The sequence below is a fragment of the Marmota monax genome, unplaced genomic scaffold, assembly GCF_021218885.2.
Source record: "Marmota monax isolate L192 unplaced genomic scaffold, Marmota_monax_Labrador192_F-V1.1 WCK01_AAM20220418_F8-fsc00068, whole genome shotgun sequence".
In the NCBI taxonomy this organism is placed as follows: Eukaryota; Metazoa; Chordata; class Mammalia; order Rodentia; family Sciuridae; genus Marmota; species Marmota monax.
Window position 1 is genome coordinate 2,121,917 of NW_026692352.1, and position 26,802 is coordinate 2,148,718.

Below are 26,802 nucleotides of genomic sequence, written 5' to 3' on the forward strand. Positions count from 1 at the left end.
GAAACTAACATATATAATTTCTCCAAACAACTTATTGATAGCCAGGCTGATATCTGAATCTAAGATTCTCTGGGCCAAATCTTCCATTTGTTTTTAAAATCTTCCTTTTGTTATTCTGATTACCCTAAAATACATTTGTTGTTGTTGTTTTGGTTTGGTTTTTGTTCTTTGGGTCTTGGTTTTTGATTTTTACCTCAACCCCTTCCAGTTCTACTTTTTATGTTATGACTTCTGAAAATCTAAGACACTGTAGCCTAGGAAAAATGATGTGAGCTTTAGAATCAGACCTGGGTTCAATTCCAGCTCTGCCAGCTACACATATCACTCATGGTATGGTTACCGTCACACAAATACTCACACACAAATTGCAACGAGGATTTATCCACTGACACACATTTTCACAGTTCACATGAATAGACGTTTACCATGAAACTTTACACACAAACACATTTAACCTTTCCCATGTTTGTACCCACACAAATTCACAGTCACTAATTTTCTTATCAAACTCACTCTCACCGAGATACTGTGTGACTTAACAAAAGTCATATATCTGCCTGTCTTCATTCAACATTACCACTTTCCTCTCAAGAAGTTGGTTTCCTCGGAGAAGTGGCACCTCAAGAGTCCATTCCCCTGGTAGCCTGCCTCCAGCATTACAGTCCCCTCACCTGTGCTAGAGGGGACTCCCACAAACGTGTAATTCACAGGACAGCACAACTACTTCATCAGTTCCACGTTGAATTGCCCAAGTTTGAGTCGGAGATATGATACATGAATGCTGGTTAAGACTTTATTCCTGGGATCATCAGACTGAAGCCTGGGAAGGAAATCATGCTCACCACCTGCTGTGGTAAATAAAGTTTTGTTGAAACATAGCCACTTTCATTTATTTGCATATCACCTATGGCTCCTTTTGTAGGAAGTGATTGAATAAACCACATTTGAAGCCTTAAATATTACTCTGGGCCTTGACAAATTTCCTGACCTCTGAATTAGAATAACCATGTAGTTATTATTTATAAGGGTGTTGAAAGGGAAGGCAATTTCCCAGGGTCACAGAAGAAAGCAGTTAAAGAAGTCTAGAAGCAGTAGAAGCACCAAGCTTCCATAGGAACATTTTGGTCTATCTTCTGCAACTCTGTTCTTGAAGGACAGAGAATTCTAAATATACCCTCTATACAGTGACCAAAAAGGAAGGCATTCCATCATTGTTCCCCATGTCTCTCATCAGTATTTCCCCTACCTTACCTTCTTTATCCCCATACACAGTCAGACCCCACAGTCCATGCCCAGGGACAGAAGGACCCACAGAGGCACAAAGCTATCTTGGTCAACATGCATCTCTCCTCACTCCAAAGTGTTCATCACAGCCTTCCATAACCACCACCTGGAGCTGTGCCCCTGACTTCATCCCAGGAAGTCCCCACAGCCAAAGGCTATGTGTAACAAACCAAGCTGGCGAAGGAACTGCAGGAGAAATCATTTTTTCTCTGAGCATCCTAGGGACCATGGACCTACCCATGTGATTTTCTTCTCCCCTAGGATCTCCTCTACTTCCCATAACTTAACTAAAAATCCATTAACTCTTTCAAGGCATGGTTACTGGGAGCCCAAAATTTTCTAAAAGAATGCTTGAAGGGCATCCAAGAGTTTGGGAGAAATTTGTTGGGAGAGAGCTGGGGTCCTATAGGTTTTTTAAACACTTATTTGTTCATTTGCCACACATTCAACCAACATAGACTAAGTGCTAACTCCATTGACAGTACCGTAATAAAATGTTGAACAAAGTCAAGTCCATTTAAAATATGTGCATATGTGTGTATATACATATTGTTTTGTCTATGGAATTAATATTTCATCCAGTGAATAGTAATGAGATATTTTCATTGATAATCCCACCAAGCTTCTTTATTCCCTGTTTTGGGGAATTTACATAATTGAGATCATTCTGTACATCTGGCATGCTCTAAGTTCCCATTTTAACAAATGTTCTGTAACCACATTGCTCCTTTAAATTTCCTAAAAACTTTTAGGAAATCATATTTATTTTTTAAATATATTTAATTGTGTGTACAATCTGATGTTATGGGATACAGACAGGTAGTAAAATGGTTACCATAGTGAAGCAAATTAACACATCCATCATCTCACACAGTTATCCTTTTTTCATTTTTGTGGCAAGAGCAGTTAAAATCTCCTTATTTAGGAGGAATTCTGTGTACAATTCTGCTACCTTTAATACAGCTCCTTTAATACAACTCCAGTTTAACACAATGTGTATGACACATGGAGTTAGTAATTTACAAATATTTCTTGAAAAAATGTACAACTACACATTCTGCATTGGAGACATACCACCAATGTGTTTAAACTACTCCTCTAGTGTTGCACATTTTTATAGCTTCCATTTTTCTCTATTAAAAATATTCTGGGGGCTGGGGTTGTGGCTTAGCAGTGCCCACCTAGCATATGCAAGGTCCTGGGTTCGATCCTTAGCACTACATAAAAATAAATAAATAAAATAAAGGCATTGTGTCCAACTACATCTAAAAACATTTTTTAAAAAAATGTTATGAATATGTTTACATACAAACTTTTATATGAACTCTGAATTATTATAGCAATATTTCCATGTGGCATATTTTGTTGCCAATGGAAATTTTTTTTCATATTTTGATAATTATTTATAGATCTTTTTTGCAAGCAATTTAATGTTTTCTATTAAAAACACATTCTGTGCCAGGCACTTTTCAAGTAAAGAAGGCTAGTACCTTTGTGGAATTTATGATCTGGTAAGAAAAAGAAAGTCAAGAAAAATGAAAAGCAAAATCCTCTGGTTGAATATTTTTGTCCATTAATATTGTGATGCAATTCACAACCCATGAAAGTTCTTGATATATTTTAAATATATTAAATCATTGTGGAATATTTCCTAGGCTTTGTTCCAAACTAATGCTTGCTCAATTTTCTGTAGAAGGAATTGCTCTTTTGAGACTCATATTATCTATCTTCTTCTACTCCTCAATGCTGGCTGCAGTCCTTCTAAATTCCCTCAGACTTATACAAGACTTTGGCTCTGATACATAAACACGTCAGTGTCCATGTAGAAAACTTATTTTTCACTTTGTACTTTTTTCCCCAGACTTACTGAGTTATAATTGACAAAAAAAATGTATATATTTGAAGTGTACAACTGGATGTTTTGATGTGTGTTATAAAATAATTCCCATAAGCTAATTAAAATATCCAGCATCTTAACATAATTACCTTTACTTCCTTAGCAAATTTCCAATATGCAATAGTACTTTAACTACAGTCATTTTGCTGTAGATTAGATCTCCAGAATTTATTCATCTTGCTTAACTGAAACTTTGTAACCAATAGACAACATCTGCCCCTTCTCCCCCTCACTCTACCTCTGGCAACCACCATTCTACTCTCTGCTTTTATGAAATTGACTATTTTAGATCCCATTTATAAATATGTGTCATAGAGTATTTTTCTTCCTTCATCTGGCTTCTTTTACTTAGTGTGATGTCCTCCAGGTTCATCCATTTTTTTTAAGAGAGAGAGAGAGAATTTTAATATTTATTTTTCAGTTTTCAGCGGACACAACATCTTTGTTTGTATGTGGTGCTGAGGATCGAACCCTGGCAACATGCATGCCAGGCGAGCGCGCTACCGCTTGAGCCACATCCCCAGCCCTCAACCATGTTTTTGCAAATATCAGACTGAATAATACTTTCTTGTGTGTGTCTGTGTGTGTATATTAATCAGAACTGATTGGTTAGAAACTCACACAGATTTGTGACAATAAACTTTTAAACATACTGGTATCCGTTCTCACCTATTCTTCCTTTTTTATTAGGGAAACAATAAAAGGAGATCACATTTTCAGGATCTGTGTCAATCATATTTTCTTTCCATTCATCTTCACCCGGTGCTCTTGCTTCCATTTCCTCCTTAGTTCCAAATGCATTTCCCTTCACTCCACATCTTTTCTCTACTTCCAAATTCACTAATTCAAATATGTTGCTGTTTAGTCACACTTACTTGCCCAAGTACATGCTTACTATCCCTATTTTTTAATCTCACTAAGATTATTAATCTACAAATCTAAACCACCAGTTCACTCTGTGTTTTACGTTCTCAAGTTTAGACTCCACACTCTTAATTATAATTATTTTCTTTTAAAGTGTGTTAACATTCTCTAAATCTTCTATTGTCTCTGGTCAACCCAATGTTATCCTGAACCAAATCAACCTCCACATTTGTGTAGTCACATGGAGATCAAAATGATTGCCAACCTAGACTATCAACAGAGCGCTGCAAGCTTACACGTCTGCTAACATCAGCTCACTCTCCCACCTCGTTAAAAATTCAAATATTCCTCCTCTTCAAACTTCCAGCTCTGATTCCAGCACCTACTTGTTTACTTTTAGCAAAAAAAATGTTATATATTAAATCAGAATTGACTGGTTAGAAACCCACACAGATTCATGTCACTAAATTTAAAAACATACTCTCATCTGCTCTCACTCATTCCTCCTTCTTCCTTATTGGGGAAATAAGAAGAAAAAAGAGCAAAAAATTGCAGTGTCTACCAAATTTACCTATAATTGTTCTCGTGAGAGAACATTGAAATGGCAAATAAACATTTGAGTGATGCTCAACAGTACAGCAATTAAAGAATAGCAAATGAGATACCATTATATACCCATTAGAACAATTGAAATCCAAAACACTGACAGCCGCGAATGCTGATGAGAATGTGAAGCAACAGAAATCGGTTGCTGGTGGGAATGTTGAATAAAACAGTCATGTAGGAACACAATTTGCAGTTCCTTACAAAATTAAATATAATCTTACTATAGGATCAGGCAATTATGTTCCTCAGTACTGTATTTACCAAAATGAATTGAAAACTTATGTCAGCACAGAAAACTGCACACAGATATTTAGATAAGCTTTATTCATGATTGAAGATGTGTTTCAACAGATTAATGGATGAAACTCTAGTACCTGAATACAATGGAATATTATTCGACAATAATAAGAAGTGAATACTCAAGCATGAAAAGGCATGGAGAAATTTTAAATGCATACTGCTAAGTGAAAGAAATTCAGAGATTATGTGCTGGGGAGTGATAATGACCAAATTATATTGTTATATTGTAGGTATGTACAAACATGTAACAACAAATCCCCTCAATATGCACAACTATAATGCACCAATAAAAACAGGGGAAAAAATTCAGAGATTATCAGATTTGGTTAAAAAAAATCAGTTTTAAAGCACTAACCAATAGAAACATACACAGTCACATTCCTATTCAACTAAACAGTATAAAACATGTCAAAAGTGCGGTGTTTAGCTTCTCCAGAGCAAAAAATTACAAGAATTACAACAAACTGACAAATATTAATTACTAAGACAAATTTTAACCCTTCTTCCTATCATTGCTGAATGATTAGTATTTATATGGAAAATTTGAAGAGTATAACTAATAAGCTTGTTATGCTTATTTCTGAATTCATACTACAAGAGGAAATGTTTTTAATTGCATGACATTTTTAATTGCATGACATATGTTAGAAAAAAGTTTATATCATCTATGCAGAAAGATGCAATCATATGAAAGTTCTAAAAAATTGGGCAGTATAATCAATTTCAAAATTATGTCTCAGTTGTCTAATTATTGGTCATTCTGACAGGTAACAGACAGACATGAGCAATGGAACATGGAGTTAAGGGGACAAATCTACAAATTGAGTCTACTATGCTGACCCCCACCCCTGCCATATACTTTATTTTAAAATACAATTTGCCTGCAGCCCTGTCTGACTTAAGTCAATAGGACATGTTACATTTTACATTCCTCAACAAACAACATGTTATCTTCAGGAGAAAGGCAGGCACAGATGGGTTCTTTACTGCCCACAAGAATAGATAATGCTGATATTGGTGGTGGGGGTGGGGAACTCCCTTACACAGACCAGATTCCAGAACTCAGGGAGATATGATAATGAGAAGCAAGGCCCCTAACCATAATATCTATAAAAGCAAATTCCAACTAAAACCGGTCAGTATGGACCAAGGTGATCCAGAGTTATCTTGGATCTTTGGCATGTCATTAAAACCTCCCCTCCATGGAGTGAGACCATGTGCAGTGGGGATTTCTGTTGCAATCCTGCTGTCAGTCAGAAGTCAAGCGGTGATCCCAGGTGGGATTTCCTGTAAACTTCCCTAGGACCCTCAAAAATGCAGGAGGGCAGGAGAGAGTGCTGTCCCTCTCCTGAGAGGACCCATTCTCTCCTTTGAAGGTTTTCTCCTTTCCCCTTTTTTGCTGTTTCTTCTAACAAACTCATGAGTGACATGTCCACTCTGAGTGACATGTCTAAATCTTTACACCTTGAACACAGAACCAGTAACCAAGGAAAATCATGGTAGCTTGAGCTGTAATGACTTTTATGTTTTCCTTACATTGCTTATGTTTATCAACATTTTGTCTTGAAAGATTAAATATAAAAAGTATGCCATAAAAAGCTATAAGAAAATCTGTTAGAATCAAATTTTAGATTGAAGAATATATTCTAAGATTAAAACAATAAAACCCAGAGGAAAATGGATTTGAAAACATTTATTTCTTTAGGTTAAACAAAAACCAACAACCAAGTAAAACCAAAAAAATAAAAAGAAAGAAAGAAAAATTAAAATTTAAACAACCCAAGAAAATAACTTCCCAAAGATATTACTATTTCTTGAAGTTATGTATCCTTTCTGAGCCTCAGATTATATGTCTATAAAATGAGTATACTGTAATAGAAACAATGAGTCTAATATAAAGATTAAAATTACAGCTGGACATGGTGGCACACTCCTGTAATCCCAACAACTCGAGAGGCAGAGGATAGAGGATTGTGAGTTCAAAGCCAGCCTCAGCAGAGGCACTTAGCAACTCAGAGAGACCCTGTCTCTAAATAAAATGCAAATAAAAGGACTGGGGATGTGGCGCAGTGGTTAAGCGCCCCTGGGTTCAATCCCAGGTACCCCCCAAAAAATACATAAGGCATGTAACAGGCTTTACACAGTTCAAATAAATATGATCAAATAAATGTGTGGCACACACCTGCTATTATAGCCACTGGGAGACTGACCAGAGCATCACAAATTCAAGGCCAGCCTTGGCAACTGAGGCCCTGACCCAATATTTTAAATTTTAAAAGGGGTACGGGGCAGGATATACCTCAGTGATAAAGTTCAGTCCTACTAGTGCAGGGGAAAATAAAAAGAGAATGCATATGAAAAAAATAAAGATTTTAGGTGATTGCTAGGAATGTACTGAGATGTCTCAGCACTTGACAAAGCTCTAGATGAAAAACTTATTGTTTATCTAAACAAGACTTTTAATATTACATAATATACATAATATTACAAAATCCATTCCCAAATTTGAGCTGAACATTTCAGGGTTAGGCATGACTACTAGAAAGCAACCCCCCATCCCCAAACAATGAGTCATCGGTATCCAGTAAACCCATAGGCACTATTTCCAGACTGATGACAAAGACAAGTCTCAGAGTCCCCTGTAAGTTGCTTCAAAGACCCAAAACCCAATGAATTGTTTTTCCCAGTGAGTCATTTCTTAGTCTTTTATTTACTCCTACCAAAATATATCTCATAGAAAGCTATTCTGAGAAATTAATCTCTCCCATCCTCAAAGTCATTTCTGATTTGGAAACAACACATAAACCACTTGATCTCGTATCTGTTTTGTCTTGACCCCATAAATGATGGGATTCAGCATAGGTGGAGCAAGTATGCTGACATTGGCTAGCAGAATATGGATATGTAGTGGAATGTGGTGTCCAAAGCGCTGAGTGAGAACTGAGAAGATCCCAGGCCCATAAAAAAGGACAATGACACAGACATGGGAGCCACATGTGTTGAGAGCTTTGTGGCGAGCATCTTGAGAAGGGATATGGAAGACAGCACAGAGGATCAGAACATAGGATACAAGAATAAGGATCATATCTAGGATCACTGTTGACATTAAGACAAAAAAGCCATACCAGATGTTTACTCGAATGTCATTACAAGCATATTTGGCCAAGCCAATGTGTTCACAGAATGTATGTGGGAGGATGTTATTTCTGCAAAAAGTTAGCCTTTTTAGAAGAAATACTATGGGGAAGATTGCACAATGTGCTCTCAAGAAAACAGCCACACCAATTTTTCCAATTAGGGAGTGAGTGAGTATCATAGTGTATCTCAAAGGGTAACATATTGCAATGTAGCGGTCAAATGCCATCATCAACAAGATGCCTGACTCAGAAATGAAGAAAGTATGCTGGAAGTACAGCTGGACAATGCATCCATTAAGAGAAATTTCCCTATTATTATACCAGAAAATGGCCAATGCTTTAGGTTCTGTGGTAGTAGCAAAGGCAATGTCAATTCCAGCCAGCATACAGAGGAAAAGATACATAGGTTCATGGAGGTTGCTCTTTGTCAGAATAATGAAGATGAGCAGACCATTTCCAAGGAGAGCAAAGACATAGGAGATGCACAGGGGAATAGAAAACCACATATGTAGGTCTTCTCTGCCTGGAATGCCCAGCAGATAGAAGACTGCATGGTTGACACCAGTATGGTTGAAGCCAGCCATTCCTGAGGCAGGCTGATGTGGACTCTATCTGGATTTTAACCTAAGAAAGACAAAAACACAGATGGTGAGTAATTTTGGAGTTTTCTAGTTAAAGATATCAAGTTGAATGCCTCCACTAACACCATCTCCTCATAATACCCCATTAAAGTGTCAGTAAAAGAACAACACATTCATGAATATAGAGAGCAGAAGAAATGGCAGCACCATTTTGAAAGCAAATGAATGAGAATTGACTAAGTAAATAAAGAGTCAATTAATGTAAACGTAAATACCCATCTATAAAAGTCTTGATGTAACTTTACTAATAAATCAGGAAATTAAAGTTATTGTGTGTCTAAATGTGTATGTGTGATGAGAAAGCTGTGGTATGGGTAAGAAAGCTACATTTTTGAGTTCCATATAAGAAAGTTGGTGAATGACATACAAAAATGATTACAAACATACATAAATCAAAAAATAACAGTGAAAACATACTATTTTCCCCATGGAAGTAAATACTAAAGAAAAACCCGTAAGCGTTAAAATGGTTATTTCTAAGGAGCAAAAATTGGAGGTGGAATGGGGTAGGGTAAGCCTTATAAAATGTCTATAATTTTTTTAAATATGCTTATGCATTATATTCACAAAAATAAAATTTCTTAGTGAAGTGCTTATCTCTTCTCCTAAAACAAAGATGTGAGCCATAACTATAAGTTCTCTTTTCTCTCTCCCTCATTTTAATTTTTGGAAACAGTCAATTCTTGCCTTGGGCACTGGATTTTCCCCTTGGAGAACATAGGGTGATTTAACTGAATTGACTCCTCTCTTTTTAGAGGAGTGTCTAGGAAAGTTGGCACTGAAGTTGGCATAAGATTTTTAAAATCCTCTGATAAATACCTTCTATTATGAACAATTAACCCAAATTTTGGTCATTGTTCTCTTCTACCATCTGTTCATAGGACTCCAGCAAAAATCCTGGTGCTCCCAGGATTCTAAATGTGTTTCCTTGCCCTGGGCCTGGGAGGAGTACCAATTTCTAGCCCTGCTTGCCCCTGTTCCTAGAATCTCACCTTATAGATGACCAAATCAGTCATCAGACTCGGACCAAGTCTTTTAAAGCAGAAATGGAATCAGTGAGTGTGGGAAGCTTAGTTGAAGATCAGATTCTGCAGAGTGATTATCTTCAAGAGTTCTCAGGAGGTCACTTTTATTCCAGGGCATCAGTTCCCTGGGGTTCAGACTCTACCAATTTACCCGCAGTCCATATGGGCCAAGTCATTATGTCTGCTTCCTACCACATTTTTCTCCTGACACTTGTTCTCTAGTACCTCCCTGGTTATTTTATCTCCATCCTCAAATTTTATATGTACAAATGGGTGGCTTTCCATCCTAGAGGTTCTTACTCCCAACAAAATAATCTTTCCCTATGCCTCTTTTAAGAAGAGTTAGACCTACTTAAATCTATACTCCATTAGTTAAAATCCATGTGCACTCATTCCCAGAGACTCAATACTCTCTGGGTTGGGGCTTTAAATACTGATTATTTAATAAACACCTCAACTTGAAGAAACATTGCAGTAGAGAGAAGCCAAACTTGATCATGGTTCTAGGAATTCCATTACTCTCTATTTCAAAGATGATTTTATTGGGAAATCTAGGTGCTTTCCTACTGATTAAGAATGTATATGCCATTTGCTATCCCTGTATAATTTTACATTTTAATATTGTTTTTTTTTTCTTTCTTTGAATCAGAATCTTCCAAATAATGTTTCCACCAGTCCATAACAACATAAAAATTAGAAAGACCAAAGTGTTATTCATAAACTTAAATGTATTTAAAGGATTGTCCTTTAAGATTATGTACTTTCGGGCTGGGTTGTAACTCAGTGGTAGTGTGCACGCCTTGCATGTGGAAGGCACTTGGTTGAATCCTCAGCACCACATAAAAATAAAATAAATTTATTTAAAAAAAGATTATTTACTTTCTACTTTCAGGACCTCAAGATACTTTTTCTTTTATGAACTACTCCCAATAGTAAAAACAGTAGGGTTTTAAAAATTAATTTAGAGGGTTGGGGATGTGGCTCAAGCGGTAGCGCGCTTGCCTGGCATGTGTGCGGCCTAGGTTCGATCCTCAGCACCACATACAAACAAAACGTTGTGTCCGCCGAAAGCTAAAAAAAATAAATATTAAAATTCTCTCTCTCTCTCTCTCTCTCTCTCTCTCTCTCTCTCTCTCTAAAAAATATTAAAAAAATAAATAAAAATTAATTTAGAAAATTAAACAGTCAAAAATTCAATGTTGTTCAAATTTCAAAAATCCAAGCTACCAAGCCTTTTGAGTCTGCTCCTGAAATTTGAACTGATTGCCACCAAGGTAAAGTAGAGTGCTACATCTTGACATTTTCTCTGCCAGAGCATGTCAAGTTTGACTATAAACTTTCTACTACTTCAAAAGACAAGGATGTTTCTTTTCTCTCTTTATATAAATAATAAGCTCTGTAGAAACGTTCAAATAATAGGAAAAATCAAATCAAAACCACTAAACCACTGTTAATGTATTCATTTTTTCTAGTCTTTATAAGATACTGGAATGAATCTGATATAACATTCCTATGTACATATATGAATATACCACAGTTAATCTCATCATTGTGTGTATCCACAAAAATTTAATTAAAAAAAATAACTATGGGTAAATGGCAGAAAGATCAGTAGAAGAAAGGGAGCAAGGGGTGGGGGAAGGAAAAGGAAGGGGGAGTTCTATGGAATGAATTAGGACAAATTATATTCTATGCTTTTATAATTATTTTAAAATGGATTCTACTGTCATGTGTAACTAAAAAAGAACCAATTTTTTTAAATGTATGGACAAAACAAAACAAATCCATGTGCACTTTCTCTTATTTTTCTTCAAGTACTGAAGAAGAAGCCCAAGGCATCATATATGCTAGGCAAGCACTCTACTACTGAGCTACACCCAGCCCTTACATTTTATTTGCATAGGTATCTATTCTTAGAAAATATTTCCTTGTAATTAAGATAAAATTTGAAATTTAATTTATCCAGGTGCTGCTAAAAAAATTGTAATTTGGAGTCTTTAGCTAAAGGTATATGTATGTATGATTACGAGAAAGCTAAAATTAATTGTTTTATAAATATGAACAAATAAAAATATGTTAATAGTCTTGTAATGTCTTCCAGAATTATATGTATTAAGAAGGATTTAAGCACAAAGTTATGTAATGGTTATTTATGGAAGATGAGATTTTTCACTTCATTTTGTATGCCATTTTTTAATTACTTGGTATATTTCCTTCCATAATGTTTAAGTGTTATTTCTATAGTCAGACATCTATAATCAGGATATGAAGGAAGAAAAGAAAAGGAAAGTGGAACATAAAATTATCAAACTCGATGATGGTTTATTTTACATTTAACATCAGGTGACTTATTGCAGACCTCATCAGCCAAAGGGAATAGTATTTTCATAGCTATAACCATTCACATGTTGCTGTATGAAGACCATACAAATTTTTTACTGTCATGTGTCCCTTAATGATGGGGATACACATTGAAAAATGTATCATTAAATAATTTCATCATGTGCAAACATCATAGAGTATATTTCATGAACTAAAATGGGCACAAACTCATCTAATCACACAGGAGCAAGATCATATGTATGGTCCATCATTGACTTAAATAGAACAAACATTATCATTTAATGGAGAAATTCTGAGCTTTCCCTGCCCAGATTAGAAATAAAATAAAATCACCCCCTACTATTTTTATTCATCATTGCACTAGAAGGTGAGCCAATGAAATAAGATAAGAGGAAAGTTTAAGAATAGAGAAAGAAGAAACAAAAGTGCCATTATTCACAGACCTTTTGTTGTTGTTGTTGTTGTTGCTGTTGTTGATACTCTTGAGGACACATTCTCTACTATTCCCTTTTTATTATGAATGGGTATTTAATTTTATTAAATACTTTTTTTGCATCCATTGAGTTGATTACATAATCTGATGATGTGGTACATTATGCTATTAAATTTAGATTTTTAAATCAACTTAGTATTCTTAGAATAACACCTACTTAATAATGATGTTTTAACTATTTTTATTTATAATTGAGTTTTTTTTTTAATATTTACTTTTTAGTTTTCGGTGGACACAACATCTTTGTTTGTATGTGGTGCTGAGAATCGAACCTGGGCCGCACGCATGCCAAGTCGAGTGTGCTACCGCTTGAGCCACATCCCCAGCCCTATAATTGCGTTTTATCTGCTTATATTTTTAATATAATTTGCATCTATGTTCATGAAGGACATTGGATCATGATTTTCCCTTCTGGTTGTTTGAAGAGTCTAACATGGTCTTGTTTTGTATCAATGTTTATTACAGAAAGAGCTGCCAGCTTATAAACGTCATAGATCTGTAAAGACTTGTGGGGGCGGCACCCTACATGATTCTTATTTATTTTTTTTAATTTCTTGTGAATGTACATGACAGTGAGATTTACCTTCTATTTTTTAACTGGTACATTAAAATTAGACATAAAAGTGGGATTCATTGTGATATATTCATCTGTGCACATAGCATAATTTGGTAAAAGTTATTCTCCAGTACCTTCTCTCTCCCTCCCCTCCATCTCCCTTCTCTCCTGCTCTGCCTTCTATTTTCGTGAGATTCATTTTTAATCCTTTTTTTCTCTCTCACATCTGCATATGAAAGAAGACATTCAACCTCTGATTTTCTGAGTTTGGCTTATTTCACTTCAAAAAAATGTTCTCCAGTTCCATCTATTTGCCAGCAAATGACATCACTTCATTTTCTAAGTGTGGGCTCTCAGGTCCCACTCAGAGACATTCAGTGCTACAGCAAAAGCAGAGAGAATTAATACAAAGGCTGTGGATGCCATGCATACGAGGGGGTCTCAATCTAGATGACTCTAGAATACTTCATTAGGAGAAGGCTGTGCCGTATGAATTAGGTGACTAGACACCTTGAATGCCCTTATGGAGAGACATTGATATTGGAGAAGTTACCCTTCCTTAACATTCTCCCATCATACCCTTCAGGAACCACATTAGACTTTTCCTAATGCAAAAATGACCAGACAGGTTCCTCAAGGGGTGTGCTGCAACCTTTTACATTCCCTTATTACATAAATTCATGTTCAGAGGATATAAATTTGTAAAAGAAGTAACTGCCAAGCCTAGAAATCCCGAGTTCTAAGAATGTTACTTAGCTAGAATAAAGGACATAAATGAATAGAATTTTGTGGTATTGTATAGTGGTGTCATAAAATGTCTCAGAGCTTGAGAAACTTGAGTTCAGAGTAGCTGAACAAGTTCCAAGGCCAGAGCACTGCTGTCACTTCATCTATTTCCAAAGACTGTGTTTTAGTCAGCTTTTTCACCACCATGACCAAAAGACCTGACAAGAACAAGAAGAGGAAAAGTTTATTTGGGGCTCCTGGTTTCAGAGGTCTCAGTCCATAGATGGCCCACTCCATTGCTCTACACTGGAGGCAGAATATCATGGCAGAAGGGTATAGAGGGGGAAACCAGCTCAGGACATGACAATAGGGAAGTAAAAAAAGACTAAACTAGATTCACCAGGGACAAAATATATACCCCAAAGGCATGCCCCCTGCAACCCACCTCCTCTAGCCATACTCTACCTGTCTACAGTTATACCCAGTTAATCCATTCCAGTGGATTTCCATTTCCACAGACAAACTTAATAAATGGCTATAGACTTTAAAAACTCAGTTTTAAAACCAAATTTACTTCTGCCTTATAAACATATGAACAACCTGCTCCTGGATTTGTTTGGTCTTTATCCCATAAATGATGGGGTTCAGCATAGGTGGAGCCAGAATACAGACATTAGCCAGCAAGATATGGATATGAGGTGGAATGTGGCATCCGAACTGCTGAGTAAGGGTTGTGAAGATTCCAGGCCCATAAAACAGGATGATGACACAAATGTGGGAGCCACATGTGTTGAGGGCTTTGTGGCGAGCATTTTGAGAAGGCATTCGGAAGATGGCACAAAGAATCAGCACATAGGAAACAAAAATTAGCACAACATCTAAGACCACTGTTGCCATTAGGATGAAAAAACCATACCAAAGGTTTACTCGAATGTCATTACAAGCATATTTGGCCAAGCCAATGTGTTCACAACAGGTGTGTGGAATAATATTATGTTTGCAGAAAGTCAATCTTCTCAGAAGAAATATTATAGGGAATATGGTACCATAACTTCTCAGAAAGAGAGCCACTCCAATTTTTCTAATCCTAGAATTTGTAAGAATAGTGGTATATCTCAGTGGGTAGCAAATGGCAATATAGCGATCAAATGCCATCACCAGCAAGATCCCTGACTCACAGACAAAGGTGGAATGGACGAAGAAGACCTGAGTGATGCAGCAATCCAGGGTAATCTCTCCAGCATGGAACCAGAAGATGGCCAAGGCCTGAGGTACTGTGATTGTGGAGAGGACAATATCTGTTCCAGCCAGCATGCAAAGAAAGAGATACATGGGTTCATGGAGACTACGCTTTGTGAGGATAATGAAGATGAGCAGGCTGTTCCCAAGCAGGGCAATGACATAGGAAATGAAGAAGGGAATGGAAATCCACATGTGCTGATCCTCTAGGCCAGGGATGCCCAACAAGTGGAAGACTGTGTGGCTAATGCCAGTGTGGTTTAAGGTGGTCATACCTGGAAAGACCAAGAGACACTTCCACTTCTATTCACAGAGGCACATGAAAATACATATTTCCTTTAATATTTTTGTGATGTCACTAGGAGATTTAGGTATAGTCCATGCCCTCATCTTCTTTGAATCCATAAATAAGAGGAAATCTGCAAAAATGAAAGATGATCTATGCTTTAATGAGTGATAGCCACCTAGAATGATCTCCAACTAATCAAAGTAAGAAACATTATTCTATAAATTCCACTTACAAACAGAAGATTATGAATACACAGGGGAAATTATTACTTATGTCCAGGAAAACTATTAAAAGATGAAACTTGAACTTGACCTTGAAATTTGGTAGTTTATTGTAAAGTGCATGGGGGGAAAAAAGAGAAGCAGTATATGAAAAGGTGAACATACACAGCAATGCACAACATGCTCCTGAAATATTTCAAGCCAAGTTGCAGGTGCATAGGAACTGTTGGAGAGAGCAGGGAAGGTGGTTGTACAAGGGAGATTTTTCCTGTTTATAAGGGATCTAAAACAACAAATTTCTTCTTTCATGCTCCTGGAAGCTATAGGTCTAAAATCAAGGTATTCGTCAGGATCACCTTTGTTCTGAGGGCTCTGGGGGAGGATCCTTCCTTCTCACTTCCAACTTCTGGTAGCTGCTGGTGACCTTGGTGCTGCTGGGCTCATGATAGCATCATACTAGTCTCTGCCTATTTTCACATGGCCTTTTCTGTGCGTCTCTGACCATCCTTCCTCTCCTTATAAGGATACTAATCATGGATTTAGAGTCTACCCTAAATCAGTATAACCTCATTTTAATTAATTACATCTGCAAAGACCTTGTTTCCAAATAGGTCACATTCTGAGGTTCTGGAGGCACAGTTTGTGAAGACATGACTCAACTCCCAACAGTTGATTGCCATCACTGCCCATATTTTATTGAATGCCCATTGGATCCTGGGACTCAGGATGTAATGGGACATTTTAGCAAGGTGTCTGAAATCAAGAGACTTTTAAGTCAGCTTTTTAATGTGCCTACTATGCAAAAGTTCCTAGCTGACCAATTGGAAGAACAAAATTTAATCCCTTCCCTCAAGGAAAGTTGTACCTGGGCCCTTGAGTCTCTTCTAGTCTTCCAGGTACCATTTCCGTTCGTTTATGACCCATACCTACCCTGTGTTGTATTTGCCTGAAAATCCTTTGTGCCATTAAACACCATCCAATTCTTTGAATTCACTAACAGTTAAGGGTCTTTATCACAGCTTAACCCTCAGACCCCATCTTTCACACAGGGGGCAACTATCAGATATCTCAAAGCCATAGTTTAAAATGATTACTCTAAATTAGAAGAATTACCTGTGCATGTTTATTGGAACATTAATTAACTATGGGCACTGGAGACTAAATAGTCAGTGGTATTCCAGGACTAAAAAGGATCTGGATGTAATACAGTCAGGAAAATTAAACTAATATTTATTAAGCATTGCTTTATGCCAGGGACTATATTACACACAGTGTATTTCATATATTCTTCATGCAAGGAGTAGATATAGTAGATATGCATGCTAGAAACTGGATATTATCCCAATTTCATACTTAAAGAAAATGAGACTCACACCACATGAATCATTTTCTAACTGTCACAAGCCAGTAAGTGATAGAAATGAGATCTGAAATCTCTCTGACTTCACCAGAGATTGCTCACCTATGAAGAAGGTCAAGAGATCTTAAAGAGGTAATAGTGGCCAGAACTGTGTACCTGAGATAAGGTGTTCCTTGTGCTTATGCCTTGGGAACTAAGCTTTGGAATAACTGAAAATTTAAAAAGAGTTTGTTGCTGGAGGAAGGGTGGGTTACAGCTCTTGATATTTAGAAAAATCTTCTACTGGTGGAAATTAGCATGTAACTTCATTATTTACTTCCTATCATACATGTCTTTCTTCATTAGCAAGAATATTTTGAACAATGACTTTTTTTTTCAGGCATCCTGCTGTGTCCTTGAGTCCTCTCTGGGCTTATGGCTTGAAAGAATGGTGGACATGTAAGCAACTAGATTTAGCAAATGTCCCAGGGGAATGGGCTCAGAGAGCACCTTCTGAGAAGAGGGCCATATCCATCCCACTTTCATGGGATGAAGACTATGAAGAAATGAAAGCAAATAATAAAATACCCTCTTCATGGGTTTCCGAGAATATTAAATCAAAGGGTATTTTTAATAGAAATTAAAATCTCAGTTGCTAAAGATATATCTTATCCTCATTAACATTTTTTTTTTCCATTCCAGTTCCTCCTCTTAGAGCCCCTGACTTTTCTTTCTAGGGAGGAAAATCAGCTCCTTAGTTTTTCTCTCACCTCTGCCAAGATGCCCTGGCTACCTCTACAAAGCCTCTCCAGTGTGAGGCTTGGGACAGGCCATTCTCAGGATTCCTTTCACATCTTTCCAAAAGAGTCTGTAGTCTATGTTAGTATTCCTTATGTTTCCTCATCTCTAGCCTAGTCATTAGGACCCCTACCATGTATCGCGTTGCTTGCTTCTTTTTACCCTTAGCTAACTCCCTTAACCCATTCAGTGTATTTTCACCCTCACTTCCCAGACCTCATCTTCCACGTCTGCTAGAACCAAGAAGATTTGCACCTCTGGTCTTCATGGTTTTTTGACCACATATTTCAATAGTCTAGACTGCTGTCACCTCTGCTCTGCATGACACAACACCAGCCTAGTTCTTACCTTAATTCTGAAGCCAGCCCTACCCACAGATATTGAATTTGATCACCAGCCTCAGATGGAGACTTGAGGAACTATGAGCTCTGTAATAAAATTCAGTGTATTGGGAGCCAGGAGTTGGGATGTTTATTCTCCTCCTTGAGGGAAGCACTTAGACCAGGTTCTCCTGGGAGAGAGCTGCATCAGCACAATCAACTTTTTCCCAAATGGATACAGTCTCTGAAGCTATTTTTCTCCTTTCTGTTCCTTCTGATTCTTACTTGTCTTGCTTTGCTCAAGATGCTCTGATACAAAAGCCTTTCCACCTAATCTAGCCTTACAGCATGCCTGTTTAAACAGATTTAAAGCCCATTTTTAACACAAATATAAGAGGTGGCAGTATGTATCAATGATTTGTAAAGTTCTGTTCTTCTTGAAAAGGATTATGTTGACATTATATTCATCCCCAAGATTTTCATAAGTCTCTCTTTCACCATCATGAATAATGAGGCTTAACTGTGGCCTAAAGTACATAAATGCATATGCTCAGAAGACATGTGAGCCATGATTATTTTGGACACATTTGTATTTCATGCCTGACTCCTTTAATCACGTTTGATTTTTACTTCATCTTAATTTTCAATTTGATTGTGATGCACCTAGGCATAACATTCTTTGTTTTTATTCTCTTTGAGATTTACTGAGCTTTTTGAATATGTAAACTTATAATTTTACCAAATTTGGTATTTTTCAGTAATTATTTCTCAATTTTTTTCTATCCCATTTTTTCTGTTCTTTCTTTTTCAGACCCCAACTTCACGTCCATTAGATCTTTTAACTTTGTTCCACAAGTACCTGAGGTTCTCTTATTTTATTTTTCTGTTCTTTTGCACACTTCTTCAGTTGGATAATTCCATTAATAAATCTTATGGTTAATTACTAGAAGTAGGATTATCTTGGTCAAAGGATAAGTGCATTTGTAGATTTTTTTATTTATTAAAGAAGGAAATAGAAAAAATTATATTGTTATAGTGTGTGCATGTACAAATATTTAACAATGAATCCCATTATGTATGAATTATGTATAATAAGATATATAATATAATTATACATAATTATCTTGTGTATAATTATAATGTACCAATAAAGATTCCCTCCATAGAAATTGTATAATTTTTCATTAACACCAATAACACATATCTTTTCCCTTAAAACAATGTCGGTAGAATGTTTTGTCAATGTTTTCAAGTGTGGTTGAGCATATGCAAAAATAACTGACAATAATGTGTATGAATTCAAAGGCATATTCTTTAAGAGTTCTTACAACTTCCATTTGACCCTCTTGGAGGACATCAGCCATTTAAATAGCTTATGGTAGACAAATAAACAAGAGACCACGTGGAGCAAGATGGCAGAGAGCCAGCATCTACTGTAGAACCTATAATCCCATAACCCCTACTTCCTTCTGAAATTTCATACCACATACAAAAAATAGAGATAATTCCTTGAATCCTATCAAATCAGAATGAAATTGAATTAGAAATCACTGACAAAATTTTAAAAAGAAAACACACTAACACCTGGAAATTAAATAATACTCTTTTGAATGATAAATAGAAAGCAGAAGAAATCAGGGCAGAAATAAAAAAATTCTTAGAAACAAATGAGAACATATCAAAATCTCTGGGACAGTAACAGCTGTTCTAAGAGAAAAGTTTATAGAACTGAGTCTCTACATTAAAAAAATAGATAACAAAAAAAATCTAACAATTACACCTCAAGGCCCTAGAAAAAAAAAGAATAAACTAACACCAAAATCAGTAGATGATAGGAAATAATTAAATTGAGAGCCAAAATTGATGAAATTGAAAATTTAAAAAAATACACAGGATCAATGAAACAAAGGGTTGATTCTTTGCAAGAATACACAAGATTGATAAACACTTAACTAAACTAACAGAAAGAGAAGACCCAAATTAATAAAATTATAGATGAAAAAATATCACCACAGACATTACTGAAATCCAAAGAAGATCGTCAGAAACTATTTTGAAAATTTATACTCCAATAAGCTAGAAATTCTTGAAGATATTAACAAATTTCTAGAGACACATGACCTAAGACACAGAGGCAAACATCCATACTTTGTTGAGTATCAGTTGTCTGATACTCAATAAAGGTGCCAAAAATATACCTAAAAAGATGAACATCATTATCCAAAGTACATGTATGAAGACACGAATTGGTGGGAACATATTTTATATACAACCAGAGATATCAAAAATTGTGCTCTATATGTGTAATATGAATTGTAATGCAAAAAAAATCCAAAAAAAGATAGCCTTTTTTATGAATAGTACTGAGAAAACTGGATATCCTTAGGTAGAAGCATGAAATTTGACCCCCTCCCTCATGGGGCACAAATGCCAACTCAAGATGGATCAAAGACCAAGGAATTAGACCAGAAATATTTTAACTGCTAGAAGAAAATGTAAGCCCAACACTCCAACATGTTGGTACAGGCATCAACTTCCTTAAGAAGTTTCCTAACATGCAAGAAATAAAACCAAGAATCAGTAAGTGGGATGACATCAAATTAAAAAGCTCCTGCACAGCAAAGGAAACGAGAGTGTGAAGAGAGCCTACAGAATGGGAGAAAATCTTTGCCACCTGCTCCTCAGGAATTAATATCCAGAATATGGAAAGAATTCAAAACACCTAACATCAAAAAAAAAAACAAATAAATAAATGGGCAAAAGAACTAAACAGACACTTCTCAAAAGAAGAAATACAAACAATCAATAAATATATGAAAAAAAATGTTCAACATCTCTAGCAATCAGGGACATACAAATCAAAATTACATTGAGATTTCAGCTCACTTCAGTCAGAATGGCAATTATCCAGAATACAAGAAACAATAAATTTTGGCAAATATGTGGGAAAATGGGTACACTCATACATTATTGAAGGGACTGCAAATTAGTGCAATCACTGTGGAAAGCAGTGTGGGGATTCCTCATAAAACTAGTACTGGAACTACCATATAACTCAGCTATCCCTCTCCTTGGTGTTTATCCAAAAGAAAAATCAGCATATCATAGTGATACAGTGTCGCGACCCCTTGCCCGCAAGGAAGACGCAACTCAGGAATCTTCTTTCAGCAGTTTATTCAGGCCCTTGATATTTCTTCTTCTCTCTCTCTGATGCCCCTCCCAGCCTTAATAAAGCATCCCAAGCCCCAATGCAAAGCTGCCGCGTGGAGCTTTCTCACAGGGTGGTGAAAAATCATGTGCCAACTTTCCCAGATAAGGAGTTGTTTGTCACAGACCACAGCGGAGCCAGCGTCATCTTGTAATGGCGACCATAGTCTGCAGAAACGGCAGAAGCGGCTCACCACAGTTCCCCCTTTTCTGTTTTCTTAAAACAATACAGGCGAGAGTAGAGGTCCTATCCCACTGTGCAGAAGTGGCTGCATAGTATGACTTAGTCCTAAGGAGGCGCCTTCCCCAGATCTGAAGCCATATCAGCCGACGCCTTTTTTCGTGGGGCGGGGCGTGAACGCGTCTAACCCGCATGCAATAGGACATGCTCTCCTTGAGGTCCACGTCAAGGATCACTCAAGTGCAGTGCCTTGCCTCGCATCCTGTATCGTGACGATGGTGGACGAAGGGGGATAGCTGAGGCTGAACTGTGGCTGTTTATAATGACAAACAAGTTGACAGCACCCTGAAAGAAAGGCACGAACTTCAAGACGATAGAAAAGCACTAGTGTGGAAACCCATCTGCGTGCAATGGCAGTAAGACCGGCAGAGTGCAAGGGCTTTCCAACACTAAGAGAATAACAAGGAAAGTCATGTCGATCCCAGTGCAATGTTATAATAACTTGGGGTGTAACGACCATGACAAAGGTTTACTGCTTAAGATGCGCAAGCCAGACTTGAGGCGAGTTGCCATTTTCTAAAGCTGCAAGAGCTTGTATGATCATAGCCTTTTTTTGTGTATGGCGAGTTTTAAGGCAACAGAGAAACCACAAACAGAGGAACATACCGAAGCAACACATTGCACCAAAAATGCCTACCCCCACCCACTCTTTGAAGAAGGAAAAAGCAGAAGATATCCAATCGGTGAACTGACCCAAAGTCACGGGATCGACACGGGTACTGTTCAAAACAGCAATCTGAGTTAGTTGAGACTGGATCAAGTTTTCTGCTTCCATGGACCAGGTTCCGGATAAATATTCCCCGATGATGCGGGAGGCATTTCTGGAATCATAAAATCTGACAGAGGTTATACATAAATGTGCACGTTGATCAACACAACCCAAATGTAGGTCAGACAATTCCTCAACTTGAGCTTGAAGCAGATCTATCCTTTGATTAGCAGTTAGAATCCCAGATAAAATGTGTTGATTAATTTTACTTTGAGACTCAAGTATGGTGGATGTTTGTTGAATAACCTGATTAATAGTGGCAGCAGTTTGTACCTGGCTGGCCATGGCTACTCCAGCTATAACTGCTTCAGCAGCAGACACTGCCACAGCTGTCACTATAGCTGCCGTAATTCCAAAATCTCTACGGGCTCTAAGTAGTTCAACAATAGGAAATGACTCTGGATCTGCAGTAACCGGGATCAGGACAAAAGTTGGAATTTTCATAACCATTGCCATAGGCCAGGATCCATTCCAACACTCAGACAAATAACAGGTAATATTAGAGCAATTAAGCATCCCCTGTGATGTAACATTAGCCAAAAGAAACAGGAATGGAGATTGGAGACAGACTGCTGCGGAGGGTAATGTAGCATTAAACAATTGTGAATTATTTGCAGAAATTTTAAGCCTCCTACCTCGCTCCGAGTCTTGGGTACTGCCAGAAACATTAAACAGCCAACTTTGGACTCCTAATATTTCCCTGGGGAAACACAAGCGCGGACTAGACTAGCCCAATCTGAGGGAGTCATGCAAAATCTAGTAAGTCCCTCCACCTGAGTGAGAGTGAAAGCGGCATCTATGCCATAAGTGCGGACAGATTCTGCCAAGGTTTTAATTATCTTAAAGTCTAAAGGCTCATGATATCTTCCCCTGTTATTGTCCTGAAATACAGGGTATGCAAGTCCCATATCTGTATTAACTGTCCTCCAAACTTGTGCATGAAAAGATCTCCCGGAACCTTGGCTCCCCCCACATACGGAGGTGGGGCAATCGGCACCATATCTTCTTCTAGATATTCTACCTCCTCCTCCTCAGAGTTTTGTTGACCAATGTTAACTCCCTTCCCCTTCTTACAGTAGGCCTGCGTGCCCTGTGTCTCCTTTTTCTTCTTTTTCATTTTTATCTTATGTAGTTGTTGTAACAATATATCAAGGTCCTCAGAACTCTCTGAGTCGCTTGTGTTCTCAGGCGTTTTTAATTCGGTCAAGTCTGGGTAGAGCCTTCTCCTATTTTTATCTTCAGGCTCTTTTGCCTTCTCACTACTGTTACTTTTAATACTCTCTGCCACTTCACTACATGATCCTTCAGATTTTTCCTCATGCAATTGCTCAAGAATAGCTTGACCCTCACTCACAGCTTCCTGGCATTTACCATCTGTTATACATCCTCTAACTAACTTCCAAAGTGGTATAATGCCACCCTGCAAGGTACCTTGCTCATGAGCGAAATCTAGATCTTTCCCTAATTTGTCCCAGCTGGGAATCGTAAGACTCCCTGAAAAAGCAAACCAAGGAGCCGCTATATCAGCTTCTCTTAAAACCATCTGCAAAGTACTCTGCTTTATCTTAAGTCCTTTTGAATGTAACAACCCATCTAGGGCCAACAAAATTGGGCTTGAAGAAGCAACACCCATAATGTTTTTAGAGCTATAAAGAAAGTGAAAGTACAAAAGTCCCCGCTCTCTTCCTTTTACAGGGGAGCGTCCCTGTCGTCACAACAACAAAAGAAGCACAAAAAACAAAAGCGAAAGTACACAGTGCAGCTGCAATAAAATGTAAGGCTCTCTCTGTGTTTACAGAGGAGCTGCCCCGCTTTGGTCGCGGATCCCACTTACTAGGGACTAACCCCGCTTTGGTCGCGGATCCCACGTACCTGGGACTAACCGGTGCACCACCCCTGACTGCTGAAAGTTCTGGTTCCCGGGTCTCGGCACCACTTGTCGCGACCCCTTGCCCGCAAGGAAGACGCAACTCAGGAATCTTCTTTCAGCAGTTTATTCAGGCCCTTGATATTTCTTCTTCTCTCTCTCTGATGCCCCTCCCAGCCTTAATAAAGCATCCCAAGCCCCAATGCAAAGCTGCCGCGTGGAGCTTTCTCACAGGGTGGTGAAAAATCATGTGCCAACTTTCCCAGATAAGGAGTTGTTTGTCACAGACCACAGCGGAGCCAGCGTCATCTTGTAATGGCGACCATAGTCTGCAGAAACGGCAGAAGCGGCTCACCACAATACAGTCACATCATTGTTTACAGCCATGCAACTCACAATAGCCAAGATGTGGAACCAGCTCAGGTGCCCATCAATATATGAATGGATTAAAAAAATGTGGTTATATACACAGTGAAGTTTTACTTAGCCATAAAGAGAAATGAAATATGGCATTTTCTGGTAATTGAAGGAGAAAATCATGCTAAGTGAAATAAGCCAGACTCAGGAAATCAAGGGTTGAATGTTCTTTCTCATATGCAGAACCTAAGGCAAAGTAAGGGGGAAGGGGTGGGTTGGATATCATAAAGACAGAAGATGAGTATAGTAGGAGATTGAGGGGAAGGGAAGAAAGTTGAGAATGGGGAGTAAATGCAAAACAAATTTGCAAATTATGCTGTGTGCACGTGTGTGTAAATATACCGCAGTGAATTCCACCTTTGGGTATATCTATAAAGCAAAAATTAAAAACATATAAATGAGTGCAAGGTAGACCAGTAGAGTAGAAGAAGAGTAATAGGAAGAGGAAAAGGTGGGGTACTGGGAACTGAAATGAAGTAAAATAAATTCTAAGTATGTATGATTTTATCAAAATGAACCCAACTATTGTGTATAACTATAATGCATTAATTAATTTTTTAAAAACCTGTCCAAAAACAAAAAAAGAAAAAGAAAAAGAAAAATTTTGTGTGTGTTGCTGGGGACTGAACCCAAGGCCTTGGGCAAGCTAGGTCAGTGCTCTATCACTGAGTTATATCCCACCTAGAAAGCAGCATTTTATAAACTCTTATTCTTTTTTTTTTTCAACATCCAATGTTACTTGTAGTCCTCTTCAAAAATTGTTCTAGGGGATCCTCTCGTAGCCAGCCAAAATGGCTAGCCCCGCACTGAAGGTTCTGCGAGGCTGGTCAGGCTTGGCACCGGGCATGCTGCATGCTGTTTGTCCACTTCTAGAGCAAACCCCGGTGAGGTGGAGCCACTATGGTCCTGAATTCAGAGATCCCCTAACTGACAAGGAGCATTACCGAAAGCCTGGGCTGAGCTCACTGAGGAGGAGAAATATGACCAGGAGCTCCAGAAAACTCAGCTCATCAAAGCTGCCCCAGCCACGAAAATCAGCTCCGTGTTTGCAGACCCAGTGATGAGTAAATTCACCAACATGATGATGAAAGGAGGAAACAAAGGACTGGCCAGATCTCTCATGAACCAGACTCTGGAATCTGTGAAAAGAAAGTGTAAGGTCAGGCACCGGGGACCAAAAGGAGGCAGATTAAAAGCTGCTGAACAAAGCTTCTCTCTCAGGCGAGACCCTCCAGTCCAACAGAGCCATCTGGAGGAGTTGCGCCCAGGCTCACTGGAATTCTATCAGGCTTAGGGCAGGAAGAGAGGGCTTGGAACAGGAAAGGGAGATTTTTAGGGTCCCTTGTCTTCCTGGGGTTGGTCAGGGGATCTTGCTGAGCTCCATGTCCTTCCAGGATCAGTCAGGAGATTCCACTGATTGACAGGTGGTTACCACTGCTTGTCTGTCGGTGCCTCATTGGTTGTTCTTTCACATGCCTGGGTTGCCTGGTGCTTTGTTCCCTTAGCCACCTCAAACCAACCTAACAGAAAGCAGTTTGAGAAGTGCCATGCTGCTTCTGAAGACAAACAGGCAACCATCAAATGCAACCCCTACACCATCTTTCACAAAGCACTGGAAAGCTGTAGCCCTGTCATTGGGCTGGTACCCATCCTCAAGGGTGGCCATTTCTACCAGGTCCCTGTGCCCCTAGCTGACCATTGTCACCGCTTCCTAGCCAAGAAATGGATGATCAGTGAATGCAAAAAAAGTAAGCACCCAGAGAAGCTACCACAGAAGCTTTTGCAAGCCTTTCACAACCAGGGTCCCTTGATCAAGAAGAAGCATGACATGCACAAGATGACTGAGACAAACCAAGCCCTGGCCCACTACCATGGGTGGGAGAGGGAGAGGAAAGGTTCCCAGTGGAACCCAGGCCTCTGGGAGCCACTGTTATGTTGAAAAGTACCTATGTGTTGAGGATGTAGTTCCTTTTTGAGAAGAATGGAACAGCATGTTTGTTGCCTATTAATCCTCTTTCTTTGGGGCTAGAACTAGCTCTCCCTGCGCCATCTCTTTGTAAAGAGAGAACATGTCAACTTATTGATTTTCTCCAAGAAACTCAGGGCCCAGTCTTCTCTCACCTGGGAGTGGGACTTTGGATACTATGAAAGGAAGCAATTTTTGTGTCAGAATTGATTGATTAGAAAATCTTTAATCTGAACTAGTGTATGTAACACAGTACA

General features: G+C 38.1%; 2 protein-coding genes and 1 pseudogene across 2 annotated transcripts; 1 reads left to right on the plus strand and 2 right to left on the minus strand.

The window, feature by feature from the left end:
• Nucleotides 1-7,727: 7,727 nt before the first annotated feature.
• Nucleotides 7,728-8,672, minus strand: LOC124090979 (olfactory receptor 52B4-like). The gene has a single exon (XM_046441799.1). The coding sequence runs from the start codon at nucleotides 8,670-8,672 to the stop codon at nucleotides 7,728-7,730; it is 945 nt and encodes a 314-aa protein (XP_046297755.1).
• A 5,770-nt stretch (nucleotides 8,673-14,442) lies between these two features.
• On the minus strand, nucleotides 14,443-15,384 carry LOC124091252 (olfactory receptor 52B4). Its single transcript, XM_046442220.1, has one exon. It carries the CDS (start codon nucleotides 15,382-15,384, stop codon nucleotides 14,443-14,445), a length of 942 nt encoding a protein of 313 aa, XP_046298176.1.
• Nucleotides 15,385-25,370: 9,986 nt separating this feature from the next.
• Nucleotides 25,371-26,518, plus strand: LOC124091168 (small ribosomal subunit protein uS7m-like; annotated as a pseudogene).
• The last annotated feature ends 284 nt before the right edge of the window (nucleotides 26,519-26,802 follow it).

Bases quoted from the DNA above. Each gene is read 5' to 3' on its own strand.
- LOC124090979 (XM_046441799.1), bottom strand. From the start codon at position 8,672: ATGGCTGGCTTCAACCATACTGGTGTCAACCATGCAGTCTTCTATCTG.
- LOC124091252 (XM_046442220.1), bottom strand. From the start codon at position 15,384: ATGACCACCTTAAACCACACTGGCATTAGCCACACAGTCTTCCACTTG.